This window comes from Poromitra crassiceps (genome assembly GCF_964638095.1).
Source record: "Poromitra crassiceps genome assembly, chromosome: 16".
NCBI lineage: Eukaryota > Metazoa > Chordata > Actinopteri > Beryciformes > Melamphaidae > Poromitra > Poromitra crassiceps.
The window spans coordinates 11,510,267-11,535,048 of NC_139645.1; the positions used below are offsets into that span (position 1 = coordinate 11,510,267).

The following is a 24,782-nucleotide window of genomic DNA, read 5'->3' on the forward strand; positions in this document are numbered from 1 at the left end:
CAACTCTTTTTTATAAGGATTTTACAGAACATTTATGGGAAAATAAATGAGGAATTAAATCTCTTCAGCCCCATGCCGAACACAGAAGAGGGTGTGGCTCAGACACTATGAAGAATGACACATAGCAAATATTTACTTTACCGTTTAATGAGTCCAACAGACCAAAAGAAAAAATAATTAAAATGAAATAATTTTTGGACACCAAGCTTGGCTGAATCTGACAACAGAGTCCATAATGATTCAATGACTTAAGTGTTCAAACTGTACACCAAACAAACTGTCATATCAGCCCATTTAAACAAATATAATAATAGCTTGGCCAAACAACGGTATAAAGTGAACAGATCATAACAATATATACAAATATGTAAAATATAAATGTGTAAAATTAGACTAGATATAATTCCTAGAAAGTGCAAAATATACATTTGGCCTGTGACCCTACATTGCATAAGTTCAGAAAGCTAACCTGACTTTTGCTGTTCTTAGTGTGCAGCACAAGATGCAGAACAATACTTGCATCTTTCACATAGCTACTAATTTGCACAAAACAGTGTTAGTTAACATATGATACAAACATAACCCTAAGGAAAGTGATACAACAGGCCATTTTAAACTTCTTCTTTTTCAGATGAATATGCCTAGCAACTGGCCAAGAGGAGCGATGACACGTTTCCCGTGTGATTGGACTGTTGCTGAAAGTAGCAACACACACTTTCATAATATATTATTACCTTCATTTACATATAAAAAAGCAGAAAGCCGTACAAGGTAGTGATCCATTTCACAAGTGTTCAGAACTGATTGGAAGGACTGTGATGTCGAAGACAATCTTGGTCAGAGAGGAAGGGTCAAAGGCTGGTGGTGGTAGTGGAGTTCAGGATGTCTGGCTGGACGTTGGTGTTAGAGGCCTTGGAAAGGTCTCGCTGTGGAAAAGGAACAAGAAGACGAGTGTAAGAAAGATTCCTCCAAAACAAGGAGACAGGAGCTGATATTTATAAGCAATCTGTAATGCGCCATAAACCCATAGGCACTGGTTTTGTTTTCTAATAAAAAGAGACAGGTTGAAGTTGTTAGTGATCATCAGTGGAACAAGTGGAAAGAAAACAAACCGCATCATCACACAGTGTGGCTCCTGAGGCTTTGAACCCTGACTGCTCTGTGAAATATTACATTTTACACAGATAAAAAAAAAAAAGGACGAATCCACCCTCAGATTCTCTCATCAACACACACACAGCATCATCAAACCCATGTTCGCAGCATCCAGAAGATATTTTGTGATCGAGTGTTGTTGTCATTTAGTTTTGGTGAACCCACTATTTCCTCGACCTGCCTCCCATATTGCCTTTCAACGACCCGCATAGAACAGGAGTGAACTTGTTGCTTTCATTACGCCTACTAGGTGGAGAGAGTGATGGCAACAATGAAAACACATGATTTATATTTCTGCAGTCGTCTCTTGGTGCAAAATGGCGGCTTTAGAAAGAAGCCCTCGCTCTATGATTCTGAAGGGACTGACCCCAAAACCTGATGTTTACCACTGATGCTTTACATCCTGAAACATTGTCTCATTATCAAACTTCCACTTATCCACTGTAGCTGCTGGAAATATCTGGTGGTGATGTCACCTCATCTATAATTGGCACAGAAATGCAACAACCAATAGCTGTTTGTTGTTTTTTACACCGTTTTTAGGTGTTTTAGGGTGTCATTTCCTGTAATTAATACAGGGTTTCCTAGAGGTCTTCAGGGGTCCAAAATTAAGGACCCGGAACCTAATGGACCCAGGAAATGTGTGTGCCCGGACCCGATTGAATATAAAAAGGTGTGAGTGACAGCTGTGACAACCGGGTGAACCACTCGGATCCGGCATTCCACTGGGGGTTCGGGCATATTACCCCCGCTTTTGTAATATCAAATGATAGATTTTCAAGCACCAAAGACAAATTATTTCAAAATTACGAGCCAATAATTCACAGTTGTTCACATAGACAGGTCATGTAAGTCCTCTAGACGGAGCGCATGAGGTTCAAACAGATTCTGGTAGGCCAAATTCAAGCACTTTTAATGACTTTTTTTTTTTTTTTTTTCAAGCACTTTCCAGACCTGTGGCAACCCTGAGATAGCATGCAGTTTAGTTAAATAGCATTAGTCAGCATCACAGCAGGTGTTAAAATTCCAAACACACCTTGACTGAACAGATTCAGTGCTGATCAACTCCTAAAACATACATTCATATCATTAGCACTTTGTATAGTGAAATCAAAAACCTCTACAGTATACTTCAACTGTGTGCTGATGTGCATGAATCAGAAAATGCAAATAAAATAAAAAATATATATAAAGTTAATAAAAATTACCACAAACTCTGAATATGTGCTGGCAACAGAGGTTATGCTGGAGGGACGCTGTGGACTACCATGGGTCAGCAACGCACCGGTGAGAGGGGAAGCCTTGGTGGGGTGGTTCTCCTTGTTGCAGCCCTGCAGAAGTACTGCGTGTGGGGGTTTACTGCGTGCCGGCGTCCGTGCTGCTGGAGCCTGAAGACACAGCAGAGGAGTCACAGGCGGAAATGAGTCATTGATGACAACTGCAACTAACTCATCCTCTTCAGAACTTTTAAATGTTTTGTGGTCGTTGGTCTGATATAATGGAACTCGGCGGAATGGTTCAAGTTTATTTATTTTTTTATTATGGGGAGTTTGCACACTGTGATCTTTGATGCTCTGGTGATAATCCTGTCCATTTATACCAGACAGTAATTGATAACAGGATATTTTAGATAATGGCCGTGTAGAATAGATTGAGTTTTCTAAGGAAGTAGAATCTCTGCTGGGCTTTTTTTCATTTGATGGTTAGCATTGAAGTCCCATTTCAGCTTATTGCTGATGTATGTTCCAAAGAATTTGTTTATGCTAATCCGTTGGCTGTTGATGAGGATCGGTGCTTTAAAGGAACAGCTCACCCTAAAATCCAAAATACATACTTTCCCTCTCACCTGTAGTGCTATTTATCCATCTACCGGTATATCGTTTTGTGTTAGTTGCCTGAGTTTTGGCGATATCTGCCTGAGTTTTGACGATATCGGCCACAGAGTTTCTGCCTTTTCTCCAATACAATGGAACTGGATGGCACTCGGCTTGTGGTGCACAAAGTGCCAAAGAAATATATTTGAAAAACTCAACAGCAATGTCTCTTTCCAGAAATCATGACCCTGTTACTCAAGATAATCCACAAACCTTGTTATGAGCAGTTTCATGGAGGAACTATTTTCTTTTGACCAAACTACTACTTGCTGCTAGCTAATTCCTACATAAGACTGCAAAAGAAAATAGTTCCTACATGAAACTGCTGACAACAAAGTCTGTGCATTATTTTGAGTAACCGGGTCATGATTTCTTGAAAGAGACAATGCTGTAGAGTTTTTCCAAGTGTATTTTTTTGGTGCTTCGAGTACGACAAGCCGAGTGCCATCCAGTTCCATTGTATTCAAGAGAAGGCAGACATCTCTGAGGCCGATATCTCCAAAACTCAGGCAACTATCCCAAAACCATATACCGTAAATTCCGGACTATAAGCCACACCTTTTTTCCCGTTTTTTGGCCTTTTTTGGCCCCTGCGGCTTATCTATGGATTTTTTCCACCAAAAAAAAAAAAAAAAAAATCTCTCTTTTTTAGCACTCTAACTATAAATCCACTTCTGTTTTAATTTCCTCTCTTGCCCTCTTTTCACCACACTGTATGACACTGTATGACACTGTGTGCACTGTAAATAACAACACAGGTGGTGTTGTGTTATGTTGTTTTGTTGAAATGTTAATAAATGGGAGCATTACATATGGTAATTAAACATTAAAACACAATAATAAAAAAAAAAAAAAAAAAAAAAAAAAAAACATTAAAACACCCGCGGCTTATAGTCCGGTGCGGCTTATATAAGAAAAAAATAGTCAACTTTGAAGGTGCGGCTTGTACACCGGTGCGCCTTATAGTCCGGAATTTACGGTAGATGGATAAATAGCACTACAGGTGAGAGGGAACTGAGAGGGTGGTCTTGAACTAATGGTGCATCTCATTAAGATGCATATTGGCTGAAGGCGCGCCTGGCCTGCATCATTTTTGGGGAGGACAACATTGTTACTCGTTTACATTCAGTAGATGCAGAATGTGGCTGAAGGACAGAAAAGAAAACAAACCTTATTTGCTGAGAGTGGGGGGCGGGACACAGGCGAGCGAAAGATGGCTCCACCGTAGCCTGAGCGCACGGTGCTGTTAGAGTTGGCACTAGAGATGGTGGAGGTGGCGTTAAGCTGGTAAAAGATGGATAGAGGATAGAGGGAGGATTTAGTGCTTGCGTACTCTGGCATTTTTAGGCAGACAAAAAAAAAAGATTATTAGCAGAAACGTAAGCCATGCTTTGGGTTTATGTTAAGAAGAGAGGAAGTGTGATTGCAAACCTTTCTTGATTTATTGGCCGTGGGAGTGCCGAGGAATCTGCGTTTGGTGGGTGTCCGTACCGTTGTCCCATACAGCATGTCCTCCTCGATCTGTCTGCTCTTCTTGAGGTGCTGTTGGGATGTGTAGAAAAAAAGAGAGGCTGCATCACGTCTCAGAAAACATACATGCACATTTGAAGATGGTTTTTTTTCTAAATCCGCTTTTTTTTTTTCAAAATCCAATTTCCAGTGTGCTACTATGCCTCAAATTACTACACTGCAAAACAAGATGATAGACGTGGTGTCATCTTCTAAGTACCTAGGTTTCCTTCTTGATGAACAGTTGTCTTGAAAAACAGATGGAAATCTCAATGTGATTACCCTGGTTAAATAAAGGATCAATTAAATCAAACAGAACAACATGCTGCTTACCCTATCTAGTTTCTCCTGTTCTTTCTCCATGCGATGCAGCCCCCACTGCTCCTCCACGTACTGCAGAAACATCTGACCATGCACCAGAAACTCCCGTCCCTGCTCACTCTCCCAGGCATCGATCTGTGCTTTCAGTTTCTTCTCAAGCTAAAACAAAACAAAACATACATACAATTAAAGTGATATTATTAGATATATTTTTAATGAATGAAAATAAATACATAAATCATAGATGGCCATCACATCTTACCTTGGGCAAGCTTTTCTGCAGGTCAGATCTCTGTTTCTCCTCTTTGAGAAGATTCCCTCCTCTGTTGGTGAATCTTGTGGGATCTGTGGCTTTTTTCTGGGAATGAGAAAGACAGCCAGACCTTAGTTAAACACTTTTTCCTAACATGCAGTCATTTAAGCAATGATGGTGACTCAATGAGCACACTGACGCATGCCCTGTCTCCTGTTTTTCAACTTCACTCCATTTGCAATTTCCAGTATTTTGATTAAGCAAATTGAAAAGAGCTATATTATGTTAATACTAGAGGCAATCAAATTAGATAGAAGATGGCAGTATAACAGTTATACTGTACCATATCCTGTCTAATGTAATACTGCAACTTCATGTGGATTGGGTAAGCTCAGGACAGGTCTTGCCTTGACTTGGTGTTGGGGAAAAGCTTCCTTTTCTGCTGGAAAGAGTGCTCACCTCCAGCTCCTGGAAGAGTCTCCAGCTGTCCTCCCACTGGTGAACGCCTTCAAAAAGCTCCTTGTGCTCTTCATAATGCTGCTTCAGACGCTGGATCTCAGCATCATGCCGCTCCAACAGCTCCTCAGTAAAATCCTCTGAAATAGTCAAATAACGGTTTTAGCCTCTTTTTTTTTTTTTTAATACATGCATTTAATACATTAAGATCATGGCCAAAATATCAAAACTATTGAACCCACCGCTAAAATATGGCAGGAAAGCCTGCCGCTGGTCAGTGCTGAAGAAGCACTTTTCCCAAAGCACAGCTATCTCGGAGCGGATGGCGTCGATAACGTTGCGAATGTTCAGCAGTTTGAGCTCCTCCAGGCGCTGGACCTCTGTTTGTAACTGATGGAGGGAGTAGAATGAGTACACAGAGCTAGAATTAAATTGAAGTTATACAGGACACTGGGGGGGGGTCAGGTTTCACTTACCGCCTCCAGGTTCTTCTTCTTGGACGCGACCATGTGTTCAGAAAAGGCCTCTCTCTCCTCCTGGGGAACCTGCAGTCTGTCCCACAGCTGCTGGATCCTCTCTCGCTGACTCTCACACACCGCCTCATTCTCTGCCTTGCGTTCCTCCAGCTGTAGCACCAACACAGCAGAGGGTGGCACCAGTTAGTGAGCACATTACACTCGTCATACGCCGTGATCAATTACACATGTCTGTCCACGGCTTCTAATTTGATTAGTTCAGCCTTTGACCAGAGCGACATGTAGTGGTTAACAGCATTGTAATGGTCTAATATTTCACTAGGCTATATATCGAACATACGATACAATCCTGACTGAGAAGAACATATCAAGGTTTCCACACTCACAAGTTGGACACATTTAACTCATTAAGTGCCATAGACGACCTAACTCGTCTTACATAATCCAACGCTTAAGTGCCAAGGACGGACTAACTCGTCTTACATAAAGATTTTTTTTTTTTGACAGTGGGACATCAATCAACCCCTTTTACATCTTCGAGTTAACTATTTGGAGCAAGAGCATGTGTGTAATCTATTTTACCGACCACTAAGTGGCGACAGAGACCGAGAGAAGTCACAGCCACGGGACCCAAAAGCCACAAAAGCAGCCGCCTCCCGCGGCACACAGAACGGACAGAGATCCCTTCCCCCCAGAGCCGCGCAGCAACGCGCGAACACACACACACACACACACACACACACACACACACACACACACACACACACACACACACACACACACACACACACACACACACACACACACACACACACACACACACACACACACACACACACACACACACACACACAGCGGAAGCAAGCCATTCAAGGAAATGGCGACGCGATTACAGTAATCCATTTCAGACTCGTCTTGCCCGACAGGCAAGCAGGCAGGCAGGCACGCAGACAGACAGGCAGGCAGCACAACGCGCTTCTGACACGCCCGCTGAAGCCAGGAGGAAGGAGGAGAAGACACACGGAGGGAGGAGTTTGAATGAGAGGGGTGTTTCCTGTTGTTATGGAGGAAATTACTGTTCAAAACTATTGTTTAGAATGTCTGACGGTCTTACTGATGCCAAAAATGAATGGTTAAAGTGACTGTTTCACAAAAAGCCATTTATCTCTGAATAAATTTCCAGACGCTGAAACCATGCTGTACTCAACGGCTAATATCTACATAACTACTAACTCTGCAAACTAACTCTTTTAGACAGAGAAAGCACACATTCTATTAGTTATTTTTAGATGATTGATGTTCATGAATTCTTAACAGAAAAGAATCCTCGGCTGTTCTAAAATGAGCCAGAATCGTCAAAAACACCCCTGGCACAACTTACCTACAGGAATGAAAACATGGCTGGCATTCAATGTGTTAACTTGAAAGATTTGAGTCCCGTTTGTGTTTAGTAAGATTCAAGGATTGGCATCTTTTGGGTAAGACACGACATGATGAGAATACATCATAGAGAGGCTGATTTATTTACTCACTCTATATCGCGTCTTTCAAGGTCTCATTTTATTTTTTTCTCAAATTCTCAAACGTTTCCCAATTTCCTCACGGAGATCATTAAAATTTAATTTCACCAAATGGTGTAAATCCACTTTACCTGGCAGAGGAGCAGTTTGAGTGCTGTAATGTTGTCTCTGGAAAGGCAGAAAGACTCCTCGTCATCATCATAGATGTCCTTCTCAAAGCTGGTCTCAGGGATCTGGTCCAGGTCATCCATGCACACGATGATCTGCCTTTTTAGGTCCACGAACTCAGTGTGCCGCCTCCCCTGCACAGATGGAGTTCCATTCAGTATGGCAAGCTACCTTTTCAGCATTTACCATAAATAGACGTAACACCTGACCCAAATATCACCAAACATCTCACAGCTCTACCACAAAATCGACTCCCTGAAATGATTTAATCTGTGTCACCATTGAAAACCTTCAACATGTAAATCTTTCAGAAATTAAGGGAATCAGCCTTGCTTCTCGACTGCCACCCATGCATTTTACTTTAAGTAGTTGGCTTTAAAATGTTTCATTAACACAAGGCAAGGGCTGCATAAAGAAGTGGATCCATCAATACGAATATTCAACTATTCTTTTTTTTTTGGTCAGATATTTATATAATTGGGGTAATATTTGGTGTGATAATCAGAATGTTATAACATTGTCAGCATAAAACCTCAGGTATTCATAAGACTGAACAGACAACATGGATATAATAGAAAGCTTAGCATACGGGTTCGGGGAGGGCTTGCTGTGGCCCGGACCAACAGCGTCGGGTTGGGCTGGGCTTGTCTTTTGGGGTCTGTTCCAAGCTCTGGTTGTGGGCCCCCAGGGCCTCTAAATGCAGCCTAAGGGATTGGGGTGGCAGGGACCAACAGCCTCGGGACGGGCTGGGCTTATCTTTTGGGGTCTCTTCCAAGCTCTGGTTGTGGGACCCCAGGGCCTCTAAATGCAGCCTAAACGATTGGGGTGGCAGGGACCAGCAGCGCCGCCGTCGGGTCGGGCTGGGCTTATCTTTTGGGGTCTCTGCCAAGCTTTGGTTGTGGGACCCCAGGGCCTCTAAATGCAGCCTAAGGGATTGCCGTGGCCGGGACCAGCAGCGTCGCCGTTGGGTCGGGCTGGGCTTATTTTTTGGGGTCTCTTCCAAGCTCTGGTTGTGGGACCCCAGGGCCTCTAAATGCAGCCTAAGGGATTGCCGTGGCCGGGACCAGCAGCGTCGCCGTTGGGTCGGGCTGGGCTTATTTTTTGGGGTCTCTTCCAAGCTCTGGTTGTGGGACCCCAGGGCCTCTAAATGCAGCCTAAGGGATTGCCGTGGCCGGGACCAGCAGCGTCGCCGTTGGGTCGGGCTGGGCTTATTTTTTGGGGTCTCTTCCAAGCTCTGGTTGTGGGACCCCAGGGCCTCTAAATGCAGCCTAAGGGATTGCCGTGGCCGGGACCAGCAGCGTCGCCGTTGGGTCGGGCTGGGCTTATTTTTTGGGGTCTCTGCCCAGCTCTGGTTGTGGACCCCCAGGGCCTCTAATGCCAGCCTAAGGGATTGCTGTGGCCGGGACCAACAGCGTAGGGTCGGGCTGGGCTTATCTTTTGGGGTGTCTGCCAAATTCTGGTTGTGGGCCCCCAGGGCCTCTAAATGCAGCCTAATGGCTGGACTTATCATGGCCCAACAGGCTTGGGGCAGGCTGGGCTTGTCTTTTTGCAGCCTAAGGGGTGGGGGTGCCCTGGTGCTCTTCTTAAACCTATCCTGCCTCTTGGGAGGGACTCTCTCTGCAGCTGCTTCTGTGGCTGTTTTACGGTTGTGGACATCTCTGATGGATGTGGTACGCTTTTTAGAGACATCTGTCTGGGCCGAGACAGAACAGGCCAAACAGCATCGTGTCCGGCTGGGCTTGTATTTTGGGGCCCGTTCCAAGCTCTGGCTGCGGGCCCCCAGGGCCTCTAAATGTAGCCTAAGGGATGAGCGTAGCTGGGCCCTACGGTGTTGGGGCAGGCTGGGTGGGGGTGCCCTGGTGCTCTTCTTAAACCTATCCTGCCTCTTGAGAGGGACTCCCTCTGCAGCTGCTGTTGGGGCTGTTTTATGGTTGTGGGCAGCCCTGGTGGTTGGTGTACACTTTTTAGAGATGACTGTTTTCTCTTTGACCTCTGCCTCTTTGACCTCTGCAAGGATGGTTGTTCTACAACCGTCTCCCACCTTCTCTGCAGTCTTGCTGTCGATGTGCTGGCGGAAGTTTTCCAGCTGTTCCAGCGAAGGGACAGAGTCCGGAGAGATGACATACGACGTGGAGCACAAGATGTCACAAAGGTCCTGGTCCTGCTCCAACAGCGCCTTCAGGTGCTGCATCCGTTGGGTCTTCTCTTTCATCAGAAGCTCCACTCGTGTGCGGATGTCCTTCTCTCGCTGCAGCATGCTGATACTGTGCTCCTCCTGGATTTACAGAAGAGAAACAACAAAACAGGAAACTGTCAATTTTCAAGATGTGGCGTTTCTCATGCCAGTTCCGAGGCAGTTGGTCTACAGCCAATAACTTTAGTGACTGGGATAGTTTGTTAACAAACTTCAGTTATACACAAGTTGTTCAAAACATTTAGTGAACTCTAAATTGTGGATAATCAGAAAAAGTATCTCAGACATAATCTAATAAGTTGAGCTATTAGCCGTTCATCAACAGTTTCTAGCAGTTAAGTATGTTAATAGAAACAGGTTATTTGTCAATGAACATTACATTAGCACTGAAACTGTTCCAGTTGCAGTTACCTCAAACGTGGGCAGCTGAAGTTCCAGGCAGAGTTTCTCCATTTCTTTGCGGCATGCCTGAATGCTGCTTATAAGCCTCTTCTTCAGAGATTCCTCTTCTGCAATCATCATATCCAGTAAGCTCTGGTAGAAATCAGATCAGTATATTCAGAAGGATGACACAACAGACAAAACAAAGAGAGGAATGGGGGGGGGACAGATAGCCTGTAAAACTGCTTTTTTAGGGCAATCTGAACTTGTCATGCAAAACAACTTGCATGTGGCTTCTGAGTTTCCTCATAGGGGTTTGAATGAGTTCTAATCGCCTTAGTTTCACTCAAGGGTTGTGTTCTTGTAGAAAGTCCCTCCCCCATTCATCTTTCTTGCTCACACACACCTCTGTAAAACTCACTCCATGGGTAACATATTCATTCTAGGCTGAAACTTGTTCAATGGCAGAACAGTTACATTAAGAAATAACCATCGAACCTAAATAGAAGCGATGCAAACCTAGTCTGGTATCCAATCCAGCCGCTATGAATCACAGTTTTCAGCACTCTGGTTCCAATAGTGATGAAAACTGCGATTCATAGAGGCATGGATACCAGGCTAACGTTAATGCATTGTAAACCCCTGTCCCTGACGCAAACGAGAAAAAAAGCAGCAGAAGATGCAGACCGCAGACGTACAGGTGTAACGTTATAGAGGCGAAGCAGTAGGAGGATCTGTTCTAACATTGAGATGTTTCACCTTAATGTGGTTCTTCACAGTATTGGTCCTCTGTAGCCTCTGGTCCTCTGGGATTCCGATTTCCTCCCATATGTCTTTCAGGTGGTACAGAGCTTTATTCAAGCATGCCACAGACTCGGCTGCGATCACCTCACTGCATGGACGGACAGGGGGACAAACAATTCGTTCAAAACGACGGTTTTTGCCTGCACTATAACGTACGTTAGCTAACAAAACGACGAAAGAAAATATAATGTCCATGTGTTAATTAACGTTACGCTCCCGTAAAGTTATGTAGCATAACATCAACTGCACCAACAACTTAGCTGTTAGCGAGAAACATAGCTAGCGTTACGTTGGCTGGCAAGGTTTCATTAGTTAGCTCCTGGCTAGACTAAGCTAACAGCTAACGCTAACGTTAATTTTACACGGTTTAAAAACTCCTTTTCAGCGTGACACAAATGTATTATTGGTAAAAGCGTTACCTCTTTCTCATGTTTGAATTCCAATCTTTGCTGGTTGAATTCAAATCTTAAACTCCAAGATACCCCTGTCTGCACTCTGCACTGTCAATCCTGCGGTTTGTTTTTGCCTGTACGTTAGCTAACCAAACAACGAAATAAAATATCATTTGCATGTGTTAATTAACGTTACGCTCCCGTAAAGTTATGTTCCATAACATTAACTGCACCGACAACTTATATGTTAGCGAGAAACATAGCTAGCGTTACGTTGGCTGGCAGAAATGAGTTTCATTAGCTCCTGGCTAGGCTAAGCTAACAGCTAACGCTAACGTTAATTTGACACGGTTTAAAAGTTAAACGTGACAAAAATGTATTATTTGTAAAAGCGTTACCTCTTTCTCATCGTTGAATCCCGTCTTCTTTGCGATTATGGTTGAATTCCAATGTTTGCTGGTTAAATTCAAATCTTAAAATCCAAGAGACCCGTCTGCACTCTGCACTGTCAATGCTGCACTGTTTGTTCGTTGCACTCTGTACAGAATTCAAAATACGCTCCAAGCGCACTCTGCTCTCTGATTGGGTAGTTCTTTGGGTGCGCGTACGTACTGACGCGACGTCTTCCGGTGGGAGTTTCAGCCGTTTACTCAAACAGGAACCGCCCATCGCCCGAAGACCCATGAACAAAATCGAGCAAACACCAGTATCATGTTGGTTGGTTGGCTTGGGTGCGGCGTTCTGTGACCTAAAAAAAAAAAAAGAATCCATGCGACAATGGTGCTATTGTTGTTGGCAGACTGGATAATTAATATTCTGATATACATTATTACTTACATTATTAACATGATATTAAAACATAACATTTGCATGGAGGAAGAACAAACTAATTGTGTTAAAAGCATTTATTCATGTGTGCATCTTTTTACACTTCATCATTTGCTGTCACACATGGTCATGGATAACTGAACATTTTCCATTTGGCAATGCAAGGGACGTTAAAAGTGACTGCACACTGCAGGAATGTCTCAAATGTCTGTCCATCATGAGGCTGTAGGCGTGTCCTCCTGCCTGGAATTCATACATGGTTGTCCAGCAACGCTTCTATGAGTCTTGCACTGTTTGTAATCGCTGTTGTCACCACTATGAATTTGTACCCTAGAAAAAGAGAACAGAAAAAGGTTTATTAAGACACATTTCACATTTATTTCTTAGCTTTCAGGCCATGTAACTGAAGCAAAACATTAGACCTAATGTAGATTAACTTATGAGCTATGTTCTCATCTCTGTTCAAATCAATAATTCCTTCCACATATCAGCTGCAAACACTGTAGATACAGTTTCTGACAAATAAATACATTAAAAGGAGGATACTGTTGTCATTTAGAGTTATAGCACATTTGCTACTGTCTTAATTTACATTTCCCCATAATCCTCCCACATGTCCTTGTATATGGATGTATATTTTGTTGTTTTTAAAATACAAAATGTATGGTGTCAAACCTGGGTTGAAATGAACTGTTATCCGAGCTAACAAAGATGCCCCAAATAGGACATGGATTTTACAATAAAGTTTGTATGTTTTTGGGAGATAATTTCCTGGCTCATACTGTACTTCTTTCTGTCCTTTATCAGAATCAGAACAATTTGATTCATTGCTGAGGGGAAATTGAGTCATGCTACAGTTACTCAGGTAGGGAAGAATATAAACATAGAGACATTATACAAAGCATAGGAATAGACCATAAAAACAATAAAATAGAAGATAGATAGCCTATATACAATAAAGTGTCTTAGAACACGGCTCTCTTGAATACTCGATTCTGATTGGTCAATCAACAAGATTCACCGGTCATTATTTCTCGACAACCGACCGCTGCTCTGCCACACCTGGATTAATCAGTTGATAAGAGCTTTTTGTCAGCAAACACTACTAATGAGGCCAACCAGTTGCAGCTGTGGTGTCTTGTGTGCCAATTACGAATGAAACCGCTTTGTTGTTGAAAACGCTATTAAAAAATCTATTTGAATAATTATTTTTGTCAGATTATTGAATGATTTAGTTGTAGGCCATGTTCTAAGCGGGGTAATGTATATTGAGGCGGTGATTACTGGGAAATAATGACCTTCAGGTGATGATTAAGCCCTCCGCTGCGCGTCGGGCTCAATCATCACCTGTCGGTCATTATTTCCCCCGTAATCACCGCCTCAATATACATTATCCCTTACATAAATATGTGCCTTCTCCTACAAGTGAATAGTGAGGTACATAATATTATCTTATATACAGCAGTGTGAGTGATAGTAAGTCATAATAATAAACAGTAAGGTGCATTAGGTCCAGTCAGTAAAATAATCTGTAACAGTGTGGATTATTTAATTATTGCACACATTGCAGTGTTTAGCAGTTATTGCATTGGGTTTATTGTACAATCAATCACATGATCCAAAAGTGTCCCCCCCCCCCCCCCCCCCCCCCCCCCGACGCTCTGAGGGCGGAGTTATAGAGTTTGATGGCCGCAGGGAGTGATGACGTCCTGTGGTGCAATCAGTCTTGCACTAAACGTGCTCCTGTGTTCGACCAGCTCGTCATGGAGTGGGGTGGGAGACGTCGCACCAGGACGGAACGTAACTTGGACCACGTTCCTTCTCTCTGACACTGCTGTCAGAGAGCTCAGCTCCAGCCCCACGATGTCCCTGGCCTTGCGGATCAGTTTGTTGAGTCTGTTGGCGTCCGCTGCCCTCAGCCTGCTGCCCCGGCACACGGCAGCAAACAGGAAGGCACTGGCCACAACATCCTCAGCATTATGGTTTCATGTTTTCCATGGTGACGCTGACGGTGGATTTTATTTTTTATTTTTGTATTTTTATTTTTTATACGGGACAAGACTGAATGGCAGAAAATGGCTTCTTCTGGAGGGAGGAAAACAAGCCTGATATCGGCAACTACGCTGACTGTGTGCAGACACCCACAGAGGAACCTGGACCGTTGGTACTGACTTAAAACACTGTTAGTCTATTATCCTTTACTATCAAAAGTCCCCACCAACAATCTCACGTCAGGTCATTTTGAAGCTGTGCAGCCGTTTCTGTAAGTGACATGTGTGTCCGTCCGTCCGTCGGTTACTTTGAGCTGAGATGTGCGCACAGGATTTGAGCAGTGCACCGAGATGTGCCCACGAGATGTAGATTAGTACCCAATTTACGTCAATGCAGTTGCGTGGTGGCAGGAGAGGCGCACAGCAAATCCGCCATTTTGGCCTGAAGGAAACACCTCTGATCGGCTGTCATGGTTCTGTGCTGTTGTCCCATTCAGCCATTGAGACTGTTTCAGGCCAAAATGGCGGCAGCGCTGTTGTCAAAAACAATTCAACTCTTGCCTTCAATACTCCCTGCAAGTACGAGACAAGGTGGAGAGATTCCCGGGATAAGGGAAAAAATGTCTTGTGCCGCGGCTCCGCCGTATAGACACTGAGCTTTCCCGCTGGGTATATGACGATGTCCGGCACTGCCTCTTTAACCATTTATTTGGATCGTAGACCATCCCCACAGAGAGTACGGTTCACTTTCTGCCCCCAGTTCGGCCCCGCCCACGAAAATACGTAATCGCCGTTTGCAAACACAAAAGCGGTCTATGCCCGGGTGTGATGTTTACCTCGCTCCCTTCCCAGGAAACGTAACGCTGAAATCTCAGAGAAGGTGCAGCCGCCGAGGAACATGACCAGGATGATGCGCTGAGCATCACTCTTGGCTCTGGAATCAGCTCCGTTGCTGCCTGATGATGAGACACAGAGAACCTTCAACACTCAGCGGGTTCAAAACGGGGAGGTTAAGACAGAAACCGCACGCGGACGTGACTTGGCAGCTAGCAGCTAACGTTGTTAACTTCATAGTGTTTGACCTGAGACGGCAAATTCATGTCCATTGAGCATCCTGGTGACTTCTTCAAGGCCGGTCCAGCCGTCTCGCTCCAGCACCTACAGATGACACACACCAAGAAGAAACAAAAAGCTTCGTAACGGCACTCATCGCCTTTCACGTTTCATTTGGACGTTCTTCCTCCTTTGTGAACAAAATAATCAGATCATATAGAGAGCCAAAGTGGAACGTCACTTCCTGCTTCAGCACTGTACCAGAGATTTTCGTCCGCCATTTATTTTCCCATAGACATTTAGTAAAATGAAATCAAAATAGTTTTACTTGTTCAAATCAAACGGTTCAGATATATTTAGAAACAGGAGAGACCACATAACATTTCACTCAGACGAAAACGTAAAAACAAATGTGCGCATTTAAAGAAAATATTTTTTCTATGTGTTTTTAAGTTTTGGTCCTAGTGAAAGGTTCTATGGTCTCTCCCGATTCTAAATATAGCTGGGCCGTTTGGTTTGGCCAAGTACAACTATTTTTATTTTTATTTCTAAGCATTTTACGAAATGTCTATGGGAAAATAAATGGCGGACAAAAATCTCTGGTACAGTGCTGAAGCACGAAGTGACGTTCCCTTTGGCGCTCTATAAATAAACTATAAACGACTTGCCCACCTGCTCGATGAGCTTGCAGCTAAGAGGAACGTAGGCCCCGCTGAAGATGTAAGCCATGTCCCGTGGGACACGCAGATCATATTCTTCATCTGCCTTCGGCACCTTCACAGAAAATAACACGACAATACAGTTACTAATGTTAGATACTCTAAGTCCTGCCAGGTTTTAAAACAATATTAGTGGTCAGGGACTATGCTGTACGCATTACTGGAGTGTCAGAGTAAATGTACACATGCTCACACTTCAAATCTCAATATTATATATATGTTATATTCAGCATTTTATCAGGGCTAATCCTGTCCATACGTCCTCACAGATGCACCACAGTCCTGTTTTAGAAGAGAACCATCACTTACCAGGTTCAGTCTTCTGCTCAAGGCTCTGAAATTGCTCTTCCTTGCCAAGGAAGAAAAGGCATCAGTCAGCTTTCCTAGAAAGAAGCAATTGTGGGAGTGGGAGGATCAGGACAGTATTTTAGAAATTGCATTTCCAACAGCACAAGAATTATGATATAAGGCAAGGGAAAGGCAAGGCCAACTTTATTTATACTAGAACAATTGCACGCTTTGCACGCTCATGTCTAGCGTGCTCGTTGAGCAATTGTGAGCCATGAGCCCGCCGTGAGGAACCCCTAGCCTAATTAGTAGTGAGATACTGTAGCACATTTCACACGACGCGAACCCAATGTGCTTCGCATAAAACAAACGAAAAGTGAAATGACATTATCAACTCGTGAAGTGACATTAGGAAGAAAGAAAAAGATTAAATAGACAAGGATAGTAATAAAATAAATAAATAAATAATAGTTAAATAAATAAATAAATAAATAACACCTGTTACATCTACACACAGATGATTTAGCAAAACGCCACACAGAAGGAGTGTTTCAAGCCGACTTTTGACGAGTGGGACATAAGAACATAAGTACATAAATCACACTCAGGCTGTCTCACCTGCAGTTTTGTCGTTGACTAGTTTTCCCACTTTGCTCTCCATGACCGTCAATGTTTCTCCGGGCTGCTGCTCCACCAGCAAGCCCAGCTGCTTTAGGTTGGCAAATGTGAGCAGATGGTCCACTCCATAACTCTGACCGGGTCCACAGCAAAATGTGGATTAGTTTCATCTCCCTGCCATTTTACTCACTATTATTACAATGAAATAATGTTTAAGGTATCACTATTATCTAGGGTATACCATGTACTACTTCTCCTAAGTCATATCTAACAACAAATGTCTTCTCTTGTGGTTTCTCAGGAGAAATGTGTCAAAAGGGGACCTGTGGTTTCATGTCTATTTTGGAATCCTCGACATGAAGGTTGAGGAACCCGTCAGAAGCAACAATTTCAAAAAGCAGAACTAGACAGATGTTAAGGCTCACCTGAAGATATTGTGCTTTTAATGATCGGTAATCTTTTGGCAGGAGTCCTGTGAGAAAAGACAAACGCACCGGTGTTATTACAGCATGAGGTGCATTTTGATTCCGTCACTCGCATCAAATATCAAGACAACTCACCGTTTTCCGTGAGAGACAGGAGACAAAGGAGTCTGAGACTTTCTATCATGGACACCTTCAGGAAATGAAAGAGAATAAGAGGACACAGCCAACACATGAGAGCAGAGTTTTCTATCATAGTTATCATCCACATTTCCATATTTGATTCACTTACCTGTCTATTGATGTGCTCCTCTATGAAGTTAATGCATTCACGGATTTCAAAGCCTTCAAGTAAGGCTGGCAGAGTAGGAGAAATCAAGATTAGTATCCCAAGCAATAGCATGTAATATACTACAAAGACTTTCAAAAGTTGAAGGTATCCAGTCTTTCCACTCGAGACTGAAATAGCATAGACTCAAAATATCCAGAAAAAAAAAGAAAAAAAATTACATGACATGACATGACATGACATGACATGACATGATTTAAGAAGACACCCATTTCCAGAAAATCACAACAGTGTAGTAAAGCAATAGTAGTAAAGCAATATTACAATGTTCAGTCTTCAGCAGCTCCTGGAAGTCCTGCTTTGTTTTCTTCTTCATCATCGATTCGCTCGCACCAATATCTGAGAGAGATTAAGAGAATGTGCTTGTCAGCAATTCAGTGGTGCAAATAATATCTCACTAGTATACTAAGGCAGAGGGGGTCTGCGCGCGGTGCACAATTGCTTAACTTGAGATGAGCGTGCGATATTTCTTGTATATAAGAAAAACCTGATTCACATCCATCTCACGTATTGTATATCACTGTGACACTCACGTAAGCTGAGGAGTCGATGTTCTTGTTTTAAACCCTTTAGCTCCTCTGACACAAATGTCTTCATCTGTTGAATGTCCATCCCACGACGTTTCTGTGGATTTAAAGAAAACCGTGTCCGTTACGTCAGTCAGCTTAAAATCAAAGACTTGGATGAGTTGTCCGGGTAGTGCAGCGGTAAATTCCCTGCCTATCAACACATGGGGCGCAGGTTCGCGCCCCTGTATCACCTCCAGCTTGGTCGGGCGTCCATACAGGCACAATCGGCTGTGTCTGGGGGGGGATATAGGGGGGGGGGGATATAGGGATGGGGGGATGGGGGGGGGGGCGCGTCCTGGTCGCTGCACTAGCGCCTCCTCTAGTCAGTCGGGGCTCCTGTTCGGGGCGGAGGGGAACTGGTGGGAATAGCGTGATCATCCCATGTGCTACGTCCTGCCTGTGAAGCTCCCCGCTGTCAGGTGAAAAGAAGCGGCTGGCGACTTGCACTTGTATCAGGGAAGCATGGTGGTAGTCTACGGCTCTCCCCAGATCAGCAGGGGAGGAGCAGTGACCGAGTACAATTGGGGAGGAAATGGGAGAAAAATCAGGAAAAAATTATTATAAAAAAAAAGACTGATGAGCAAGAAGGTCCTGGGTTCAATTCCCACCTGGGAGACGCTGTGGGCGCTGAGGGTGTGTCCCCATCCCCATGCCCTCAGTGCCTACTGCCCAGGTGGGGTCGTCAAAAAGGGCCTTTCTGTTTGGCGTTTGCATGTTCTCGCCGTGCTCCCCTGGGGTTTCCTCCAGATAGGAAGACTGATGAGCTCTGAGAGTTCTTCTCTTCTCATGGTCACTCACATCATAAGCAGTCTGGAGATTCCTGGCTTTCTGACTGAGGAAGCCAAACACGTTGGAGAAATGTTCATTTCGGATTTCATTGAAGACCTAAGAGACGTGTCAAAAGTTAGAGAGGCACTTTCAATCAATGATGAAATCAAACAACAGATTTCTAGCCTTTTCTAGCATCTCCCCTACCTTATCTTGAGAGTTCAGCATCACTTTTATACTTTTGTCAGAGGAGGTAACTTCAGGTCCAAACTCCACACATCCTACACAACAAATGATCCGATGAGAATTACACGTCTACCCAGAGGAAAGCTCACAATAGTCTGCACCCAAAATTTCATTTGGCAAAAAAAATCCATTTCTAGGGCTGCAACTGATTATTTTAATTATTGATTAACCCCATATTTTCCCCCTCGACTAGTCATTTAGTCTATAAGCATTATGAAAATAATGACAAAGCCCAAGTATTAATTTTATTTCTTTTCTTTTATGGTTATTCATTTTAATGGTATGAAACTAAGAAAAACAGCAAGCAAATCATGGCATTTTTGAAGCTGTATCCAGTAAATGTTAGACATCCCAACTTGATATTGATAACTGACTCAAATTAAAAATGTATTTTCTCTCGATTGACCAATTGGTTAATCGACTAATCGTTCCAGCGCTATCTAAATCTACAGATAAACAATGCCGTCAGAGCGCTCCAACATCCCACTGTCCACCAACACCTGAGGTCTTCCAGGTCAACGAAAATAGATATTTTGTCCACCGACCCCATTGACTTGTTTCAGTTGAGAAGACATCATCACGCACACGCACACACACACACACACACGCATGCACGCGCACGCGCACACGCACACGCACACACACACACGCGCGCGCGCGCGCACGCACACACACAAACAAACAAACACACACACACACACCTCCGTGAATTCACATGTTGCTATTATAACACTTACCACATTTGATCCTAAAGATGTCATCCACTAGTCCTTCATAGACAACTTGTGAGCACAGAGGAGAAACAAAGTCCACATCTGCAACCATAACCACAAACTGTTAGCGAGAAAAAGTGCAGAACGGCATCCACCAATAGAAGAACACAACACATGGCCTCATACCTCGATCAATGAGAAAAACATTTCCGATTTCAGCTTGTCGAGCCTTTTGTTCTCCCTCCTCTACCTGCTCCCTCCACGATTCATATGCCATCTGGTAGCAGACACAAGGAAGAGAGAGACAGGATTAATAGAAGATCAATCCTTTATCGTGTGCATCTTTAAAAAACCAACAAATAAACAGTAGCTTTGTTAAAGTTGAGCTTATCAAAACTGCGGTTGAGCGAGTTACGTCCCATTATAGCATCTCTGATCCTACCTTGGAACATCGTCCGATCCCGTAGACCTTGGAGAACGGGCCGTACAGGGAGTGAAGGAGATGGAGCGCGCTGCCGGCCGTCCTCACCCAGCGCTGGTCCCCTTCCTGGGAAAACACAAGTTCTAAGTCAGACCTGGGCAACTGGCGGCCCCCCTGTGTGGCCCGCGCTGGAATTGCAAATTTTTACAGTGCACCTGAAGGCAACATGCAAGATACCCGCTGAATAAGTGTCCAAATGTTCATGTCATTCTGGCCAATACTCCACTTCTGTTATAACATTTCAGTCTGGAATATGGAATATCTTTCAATAATCTTTATGACTAAAAGGCTAAAAGTAATCTCATGTGTAAGAAATGACTGTTCTACATTGAAGTAAAAATGTAAATAATTAACTTGTTGGTTTTGGATTTATTTAGCTTCAAGAGTGCATTTTTGTTCGTGTGACCCTCAACACAGGCTTTGAGAATCCCGGGCCACTTACTGATACTTGATTGATAATTGTCTGATAATTTATGCTTAAATTAACCCACTCATATTCTGGTTTATTTCAAGAAAAACATTTTGGCTAGTGGAAATTCTAATTGGCTTGTAACTTTGAAATCTAGCAGCCATATTGGCAGGTGGTCAAAAAAGATAATTTCAAGCCCTGCAGGGAGAGCAGGTGGTGACATAGGAGTGAGTGAGAAAAGGATAAAAGATTGGTGTTTAAGACTGAATAATGACATCACAACTGTTAATTTAAAATGAGTTAATTCTCTAAACCTGACTTCAAATGCCCCCAAAAAATGTGTGTGGCACCGTTCGGCCCCCAACCCTCAGCAAAATCTGGCCCTCTGGTAGCGAGGAAATTTTTTTTGTGGTCCTCTCTATCATCAAAGTTCCTGGGTTACGGCATGACAATATTTGTTCGGCCCCCGGCAACAATCTGGGTTTCTCATGTGGCCTGCCATGAAAAATAATTGCCCACCACTGTTCTAAGTGCTAGTATAGACACCCTTAAAGGGGCCGTATTATAGGAAATGTGTTCAATAAACCCCCTTAAATAAACTATTTGCAAAACATAATGAACAGTATTCTTCTGCTATAGTATTTGAAAACAAAATCGGCAAAACTGAATAATATGGCACCATTCAGGAAACAGTTATTGTGTAATGGAGTGGATGTTGTTTGTTTAAAGCCGTGTAACTGATATTCTCTAGTCAGTGTGGCGGCTGAACTGCATCGATTTATCCACCAAAGACAAATGTCCCCTGGGCATCTGCTGCTGGGCAGGTGTTTATTTCAGAGCCTGTGTGCATCATTACCAGATAGTTGTCTCGAAAGAATTCCGGGAGCTCCAGACTGATAATGTCGTCGTCCAGTGGAAGCAGATAGAAAGCCCATTCGTCAGTGGTCACATCTGTGGACAGGTGCAAAACAAGGTCGGCCTATTACGCTTCACGCTCATCTATTCAAAAATGAAAAATAAAAACACCCCACGGGCGCCTACCGCCAAAGATTCCCTGCTCCTCCAGCACCGTCTCGCACGCATAGAACTGGATGTGGAAGAGAATGACGGAGCAGAGTCAGCAGTTAAAGCTCACAGGCATTTGACACAGAACAAGACAAAGTCAAGTGAGCAAAACGTCGCAAAGAAGCAGCCACCTTCTGAGGGGTAAATATGATCTTGTATCTTCTGAATTTTCCAGCTGCCCTGTCTGCGTTGGCAACATCTGTGGAAGGAGGGGGCAGGCCATGAGAAAATAATTTGCCCTCATTATTTAGATGAGAAGATGATTGTAGTTAAAAACCATATTGGAACAATGTGACAACTGCATAACTATGTTGTGAAACTATTAATTTGACAACACTATGACACTCAACAGCACTGTGATGAAAACAGCGACAATATGGACTAAATTAATATCACAATAATTGGGTCTATATAAGAAATTATTTTGATGTTAATATATAACAATATCTGCTATAACATAATGCAAAATGACGTGTTAAATAACCACACTGCTGTTCATTGCAATGAATGAACCGCATGGTAATATAAAGTATGATTAAACTGTATTTTAGTTTTGTTTGTTTGTTTCAGATCTCATTTTGTGAGAGATATGAATTAGTATTTGCTTTAGATTATCATAATTAACAACATCGCCTATCACGATGACTCCATAGCATTATGTCATATGATTCTATTGAAATTCTGTTCTATTCTACTGTACTTACCACATATCCACTTCACCGTTTGGATTCTTGGACGGATCAGGAAGCACAGCCTATGACAAAGAAATGTCAAATGATCAGGAAGTCTGTCAGGTGTATATATAATGCGTAGATAATTCTGATATATAAATGTATCTGGGTGCTTACTGGTCTGAAGTGCTGACTATAGGTTTATATTCCACTTTGTACAGTTTGTCGACCTCATGTTGCTGTAAGGAAAGGGGGGACAACATTGGAAAACAATATTGGAATTGTAACCTCACTTCACTTGTGGACAGCTAACGAGGTTTACCTTTAGTGTTGAGACGTTAGCAATACGATCCAGAGGGCTCATCAAGTCTGCCTCGATGAACAGGTCCTTCCTCCCAGGCAGCTATGAGAAAAGAAGACAACAGACACCCTCATGACATATAAGGTCTAAGACTGATATTAGGCCATGTTCAGACTAGGAGGCCAAATCTGATTTGTGAACTTTAGTGACCTATTAATGACTTTATCCAGATTGGTTTTATGAGTCTGGATGCTCCAAGTCTGATTCGTGTCACTTGTCCCAAACCACATATGGAGGTAGTTTCCAATCTGCTTCAAATGTGCTTTCGACTGATGTGTCTTCAGTGTGGACGCACAGATCCACCAAATCTGATTTGAACATCACTCACAACTGGTCATCAAATGCTTCTGCGCAGGAAAACCACGTCACCAACATAAGTATTTACTGACGCCCACGTCGTTACCATAGCAACTCATGCAGATAGGCTGTTTAGGTCTGGACACACAGATCCAACTTGAAAATCAGATTTGTGGCAGTGCGGACACACTCCCAAATCAGATTTGGGGAACCAATCAAGATAATGATGATTAATGACTTTATCAGCAAATCGGATTTGCCTGTAATGTGAACATGGCCTTAGTCTGCCAGTATATTGAGATGAGATTTCATCCGTCTGGGTTGCAATGAAGAATCCAGATGCTGTTTCAGAAGCTGATCTACACTGATAAGAATACAATTCTGGAATTGTTGGCGTGAAAAAAGAAAAAGATTAAATATTGGCACAAAATATCAGCTATCGGCAGCGTCAGTACAAAAACAGCTATCGATATCGGCTTTCAAAGTCACATATGGGTTGAACCCTCGCATCATATCCTTCCATACAACATCTCTGGTCCATTACTCTCAAATCTTCGAAAAGACAAAGACAACTGAGATATCAGTAGCCTACCTGTTCCAGCAGGTAGATGAGCTGGTCTCTGGCCAGCCTCTTCAGCAGAGAGAAGTCTGGCAGCTCCGGGGAATCTCTCCTGGCACTGTGAGCCATGCTGGTCAACACTCCCCCTCACTGACCTTACACACACACACACACACACACGCACGCACACACACGCACACGCACACGCAGAAAGAGAACATGTCAGGACAGAGCCAACAATCAAGAGAAATACAGAGAACCCCCCCCCCCCCCTACAGAGAAGGGGGTCCCTACAGAGAAGCCGCCCCCCCCCCCCCCCCCATAAATTAACACTATTAGATAATAGAATAATGACTATTTTTTATCACTTATCTCTCCACATGCAATACATTCAGGATTTCAGGATTTAAATTCAGGACAAAAATCATTATCTAAACAATAAATGAAAAAATATTCTCAGATTTGGATCCAAGAGACACAAATGCCGTTAAATGGGGGCCCAAACGTGGACAATGAGGGGTACAGTACGGATCATCATCACTGATGTAGCTAACCTCAGCTGTCATCACAGCTAACGCTAACCTAGCTTGTTGGCTAAAAAAAACAGCTCCTTCACAGGCATCAGTGACTCTATAGCTTCATAACTCTTGCATCAACAAGAAAATATATTCACAGTGGTATTGGTATTCAATAAATGGCAGCGTTTAATCAAAACATCAACTGGCTAAACAACAACAACACAGGAAGGTTTAATATTCCCAGTTACCTGTTTCCGTAGCAATAAGCAGTATTATGGATCCCATCAGCCGAATTGTTGTTTCCCTCCGGACAGCATACGGAACGCACCACTAGAGGAGCAAGTTGGAAGTTGA

At 43.3% G+C, this 24,782-nt stretch overlaps 2 protein-coding genes across 4 annotated transcripts; both read right to left on the minus strand.

Moving 5' to 3' along the window:
- Positions 1 to 202: 202 nt before the first annotated feature.
- prc1b (protein regulator of cytokinesis 1b) lies at positions 203 to 11,992 on the minus strand. The gene is made up of 14 exons (XM_083652940.1): positions 11,902 to 11,992; positions 11,067 to 11,199; positions 10,338 to 10,460; positions 9,774 to 10,007; positions 7,696 to 7,866; positions 6,045 to 6,194; positions 5,811 to 5,958; positions 5,572 to 5,708; positions 5,122 to 5,217; positions 4,872 to 5,018; positions 4,461 to 4,571; positions 4,200 to 4,313; positions 2,364 to 2,543; positions 203 to 926 (listed from the first exon to the last, which is right to left on the minus strand). Exons 1-14 carry the CDS (start codon positions 11,910 to 11,912, stop codon positions 852 to 854), a joined length of 1,830 nt encoding a protein of 609 aa, XP_083509066.1. The 5' UTR covers positions 11,913 to 11,992; the 3' UTR covers positions 203 to 851.
- A 434-nt stretch (positions 11,993 to 12,426) lies between these two features.
- On the minus strand, positions 12,427 to 24,739 carry LOC310791256 (vacuolar protein sorting-associated protein 33B-like). Of its 3 annotated transcripts, none has more exons than XM_083652936.1 (24): positions 24,677 to 24,739; positions 23,944 to 24,065; positions 23,016 to 23,096; positions 22,871 to 22,932; positions 22,727 to 22,776; positions 22,154 to 22,221; positions 21,999 to 22,044; positions 21,814 to 21,908; positions 20,510 to 20,614; positions 20,254 to 20,344; positions 20,092 to 20,169; positions 19,316 to 19,389; positions 19,139 to 19,225; positions 18,305 to 18,395; positions 18,036 to 18,110; positions 17,715 to 17,779; positions 17,561 to 17,615; positions 17,426 to 17,472; positions 17,001 to 17,133; positions 16,404 to 16,477; positions 16,048 to 16,149; positions 15,405 to 15,480; positions 15,159 to 15,278; positions 12,427 to 12,661 (listed from the first exon to the last, which is right to left on the minus strand). In XM_083652936.1, exons 2-24 carry the CDS (start codon positions 24,037 to 24,039, stop codon positions 12,582 to 12,584), a joined length of 1,851 nt encoding a protein of 616 aa, XP_083509062.1. In that variant the 5' UTR covers positions 24,040 to 24,065; positions 24,677 to 24,739; the 3' UTR covers positions 12,427 to 12,581. The 3 variants fall into 3 exon arrangements, with proteins under 3 accessions (XP_083509062.1, XP_083509063.1, XP_083509064.1); XM_083652937.1 differs by having other exon boundaries at positions 23,944 to 24,060; positions 24,677 to 24,721; XM_083652938.1 differs by lacking the exons at positions 17,561 to 17,615; positions 17,715 to 17,779 and having other exon boundaries at positions 17,426 to 17,457.
- Between the last annotated feature and the right edge of the window lie 43 nt (positions 24,740 to 24,782).

Coding starts and splice junctions, on each gene's coding strand:
- prc1b (XM_083652940.1), bottom strand. Junction 10,461..11,066: donor CTGTGAAGAACCACATTAAG/GTGAAACATCTC, acceptor GATTTCTACCAG/AGCTTACTGGATATGATGAT. Junction 4,314..4,460: donor CGGCCAATAAATCAAGAAAG/GTTTGCAATCAC, acceptor ATCTTTTACCAG/CTTAACGCCACCTCCACCAT.
- LOC310791256 (XM_083652936.1), bottom strand. CDS start 24,039: ATGGCTCACAGTGCCAGGAGAGATTCCCCGGAGCTGCCAGACTTCTCT. Junction 17,780..18,035: donor GCTGCTGAAGACTGAACATT/GTAATATTGCTT, acceptor CTACTCTGCCAG/CCTTACTTGAAGGCTTTGAA. Junction 17,134..17,425: donor TAAAAGCACAATATCTTCAG/GTGAGCCTTAAC, acceptor GGACCCGGTCAG/AGTTATGGAGTGGACCATCT.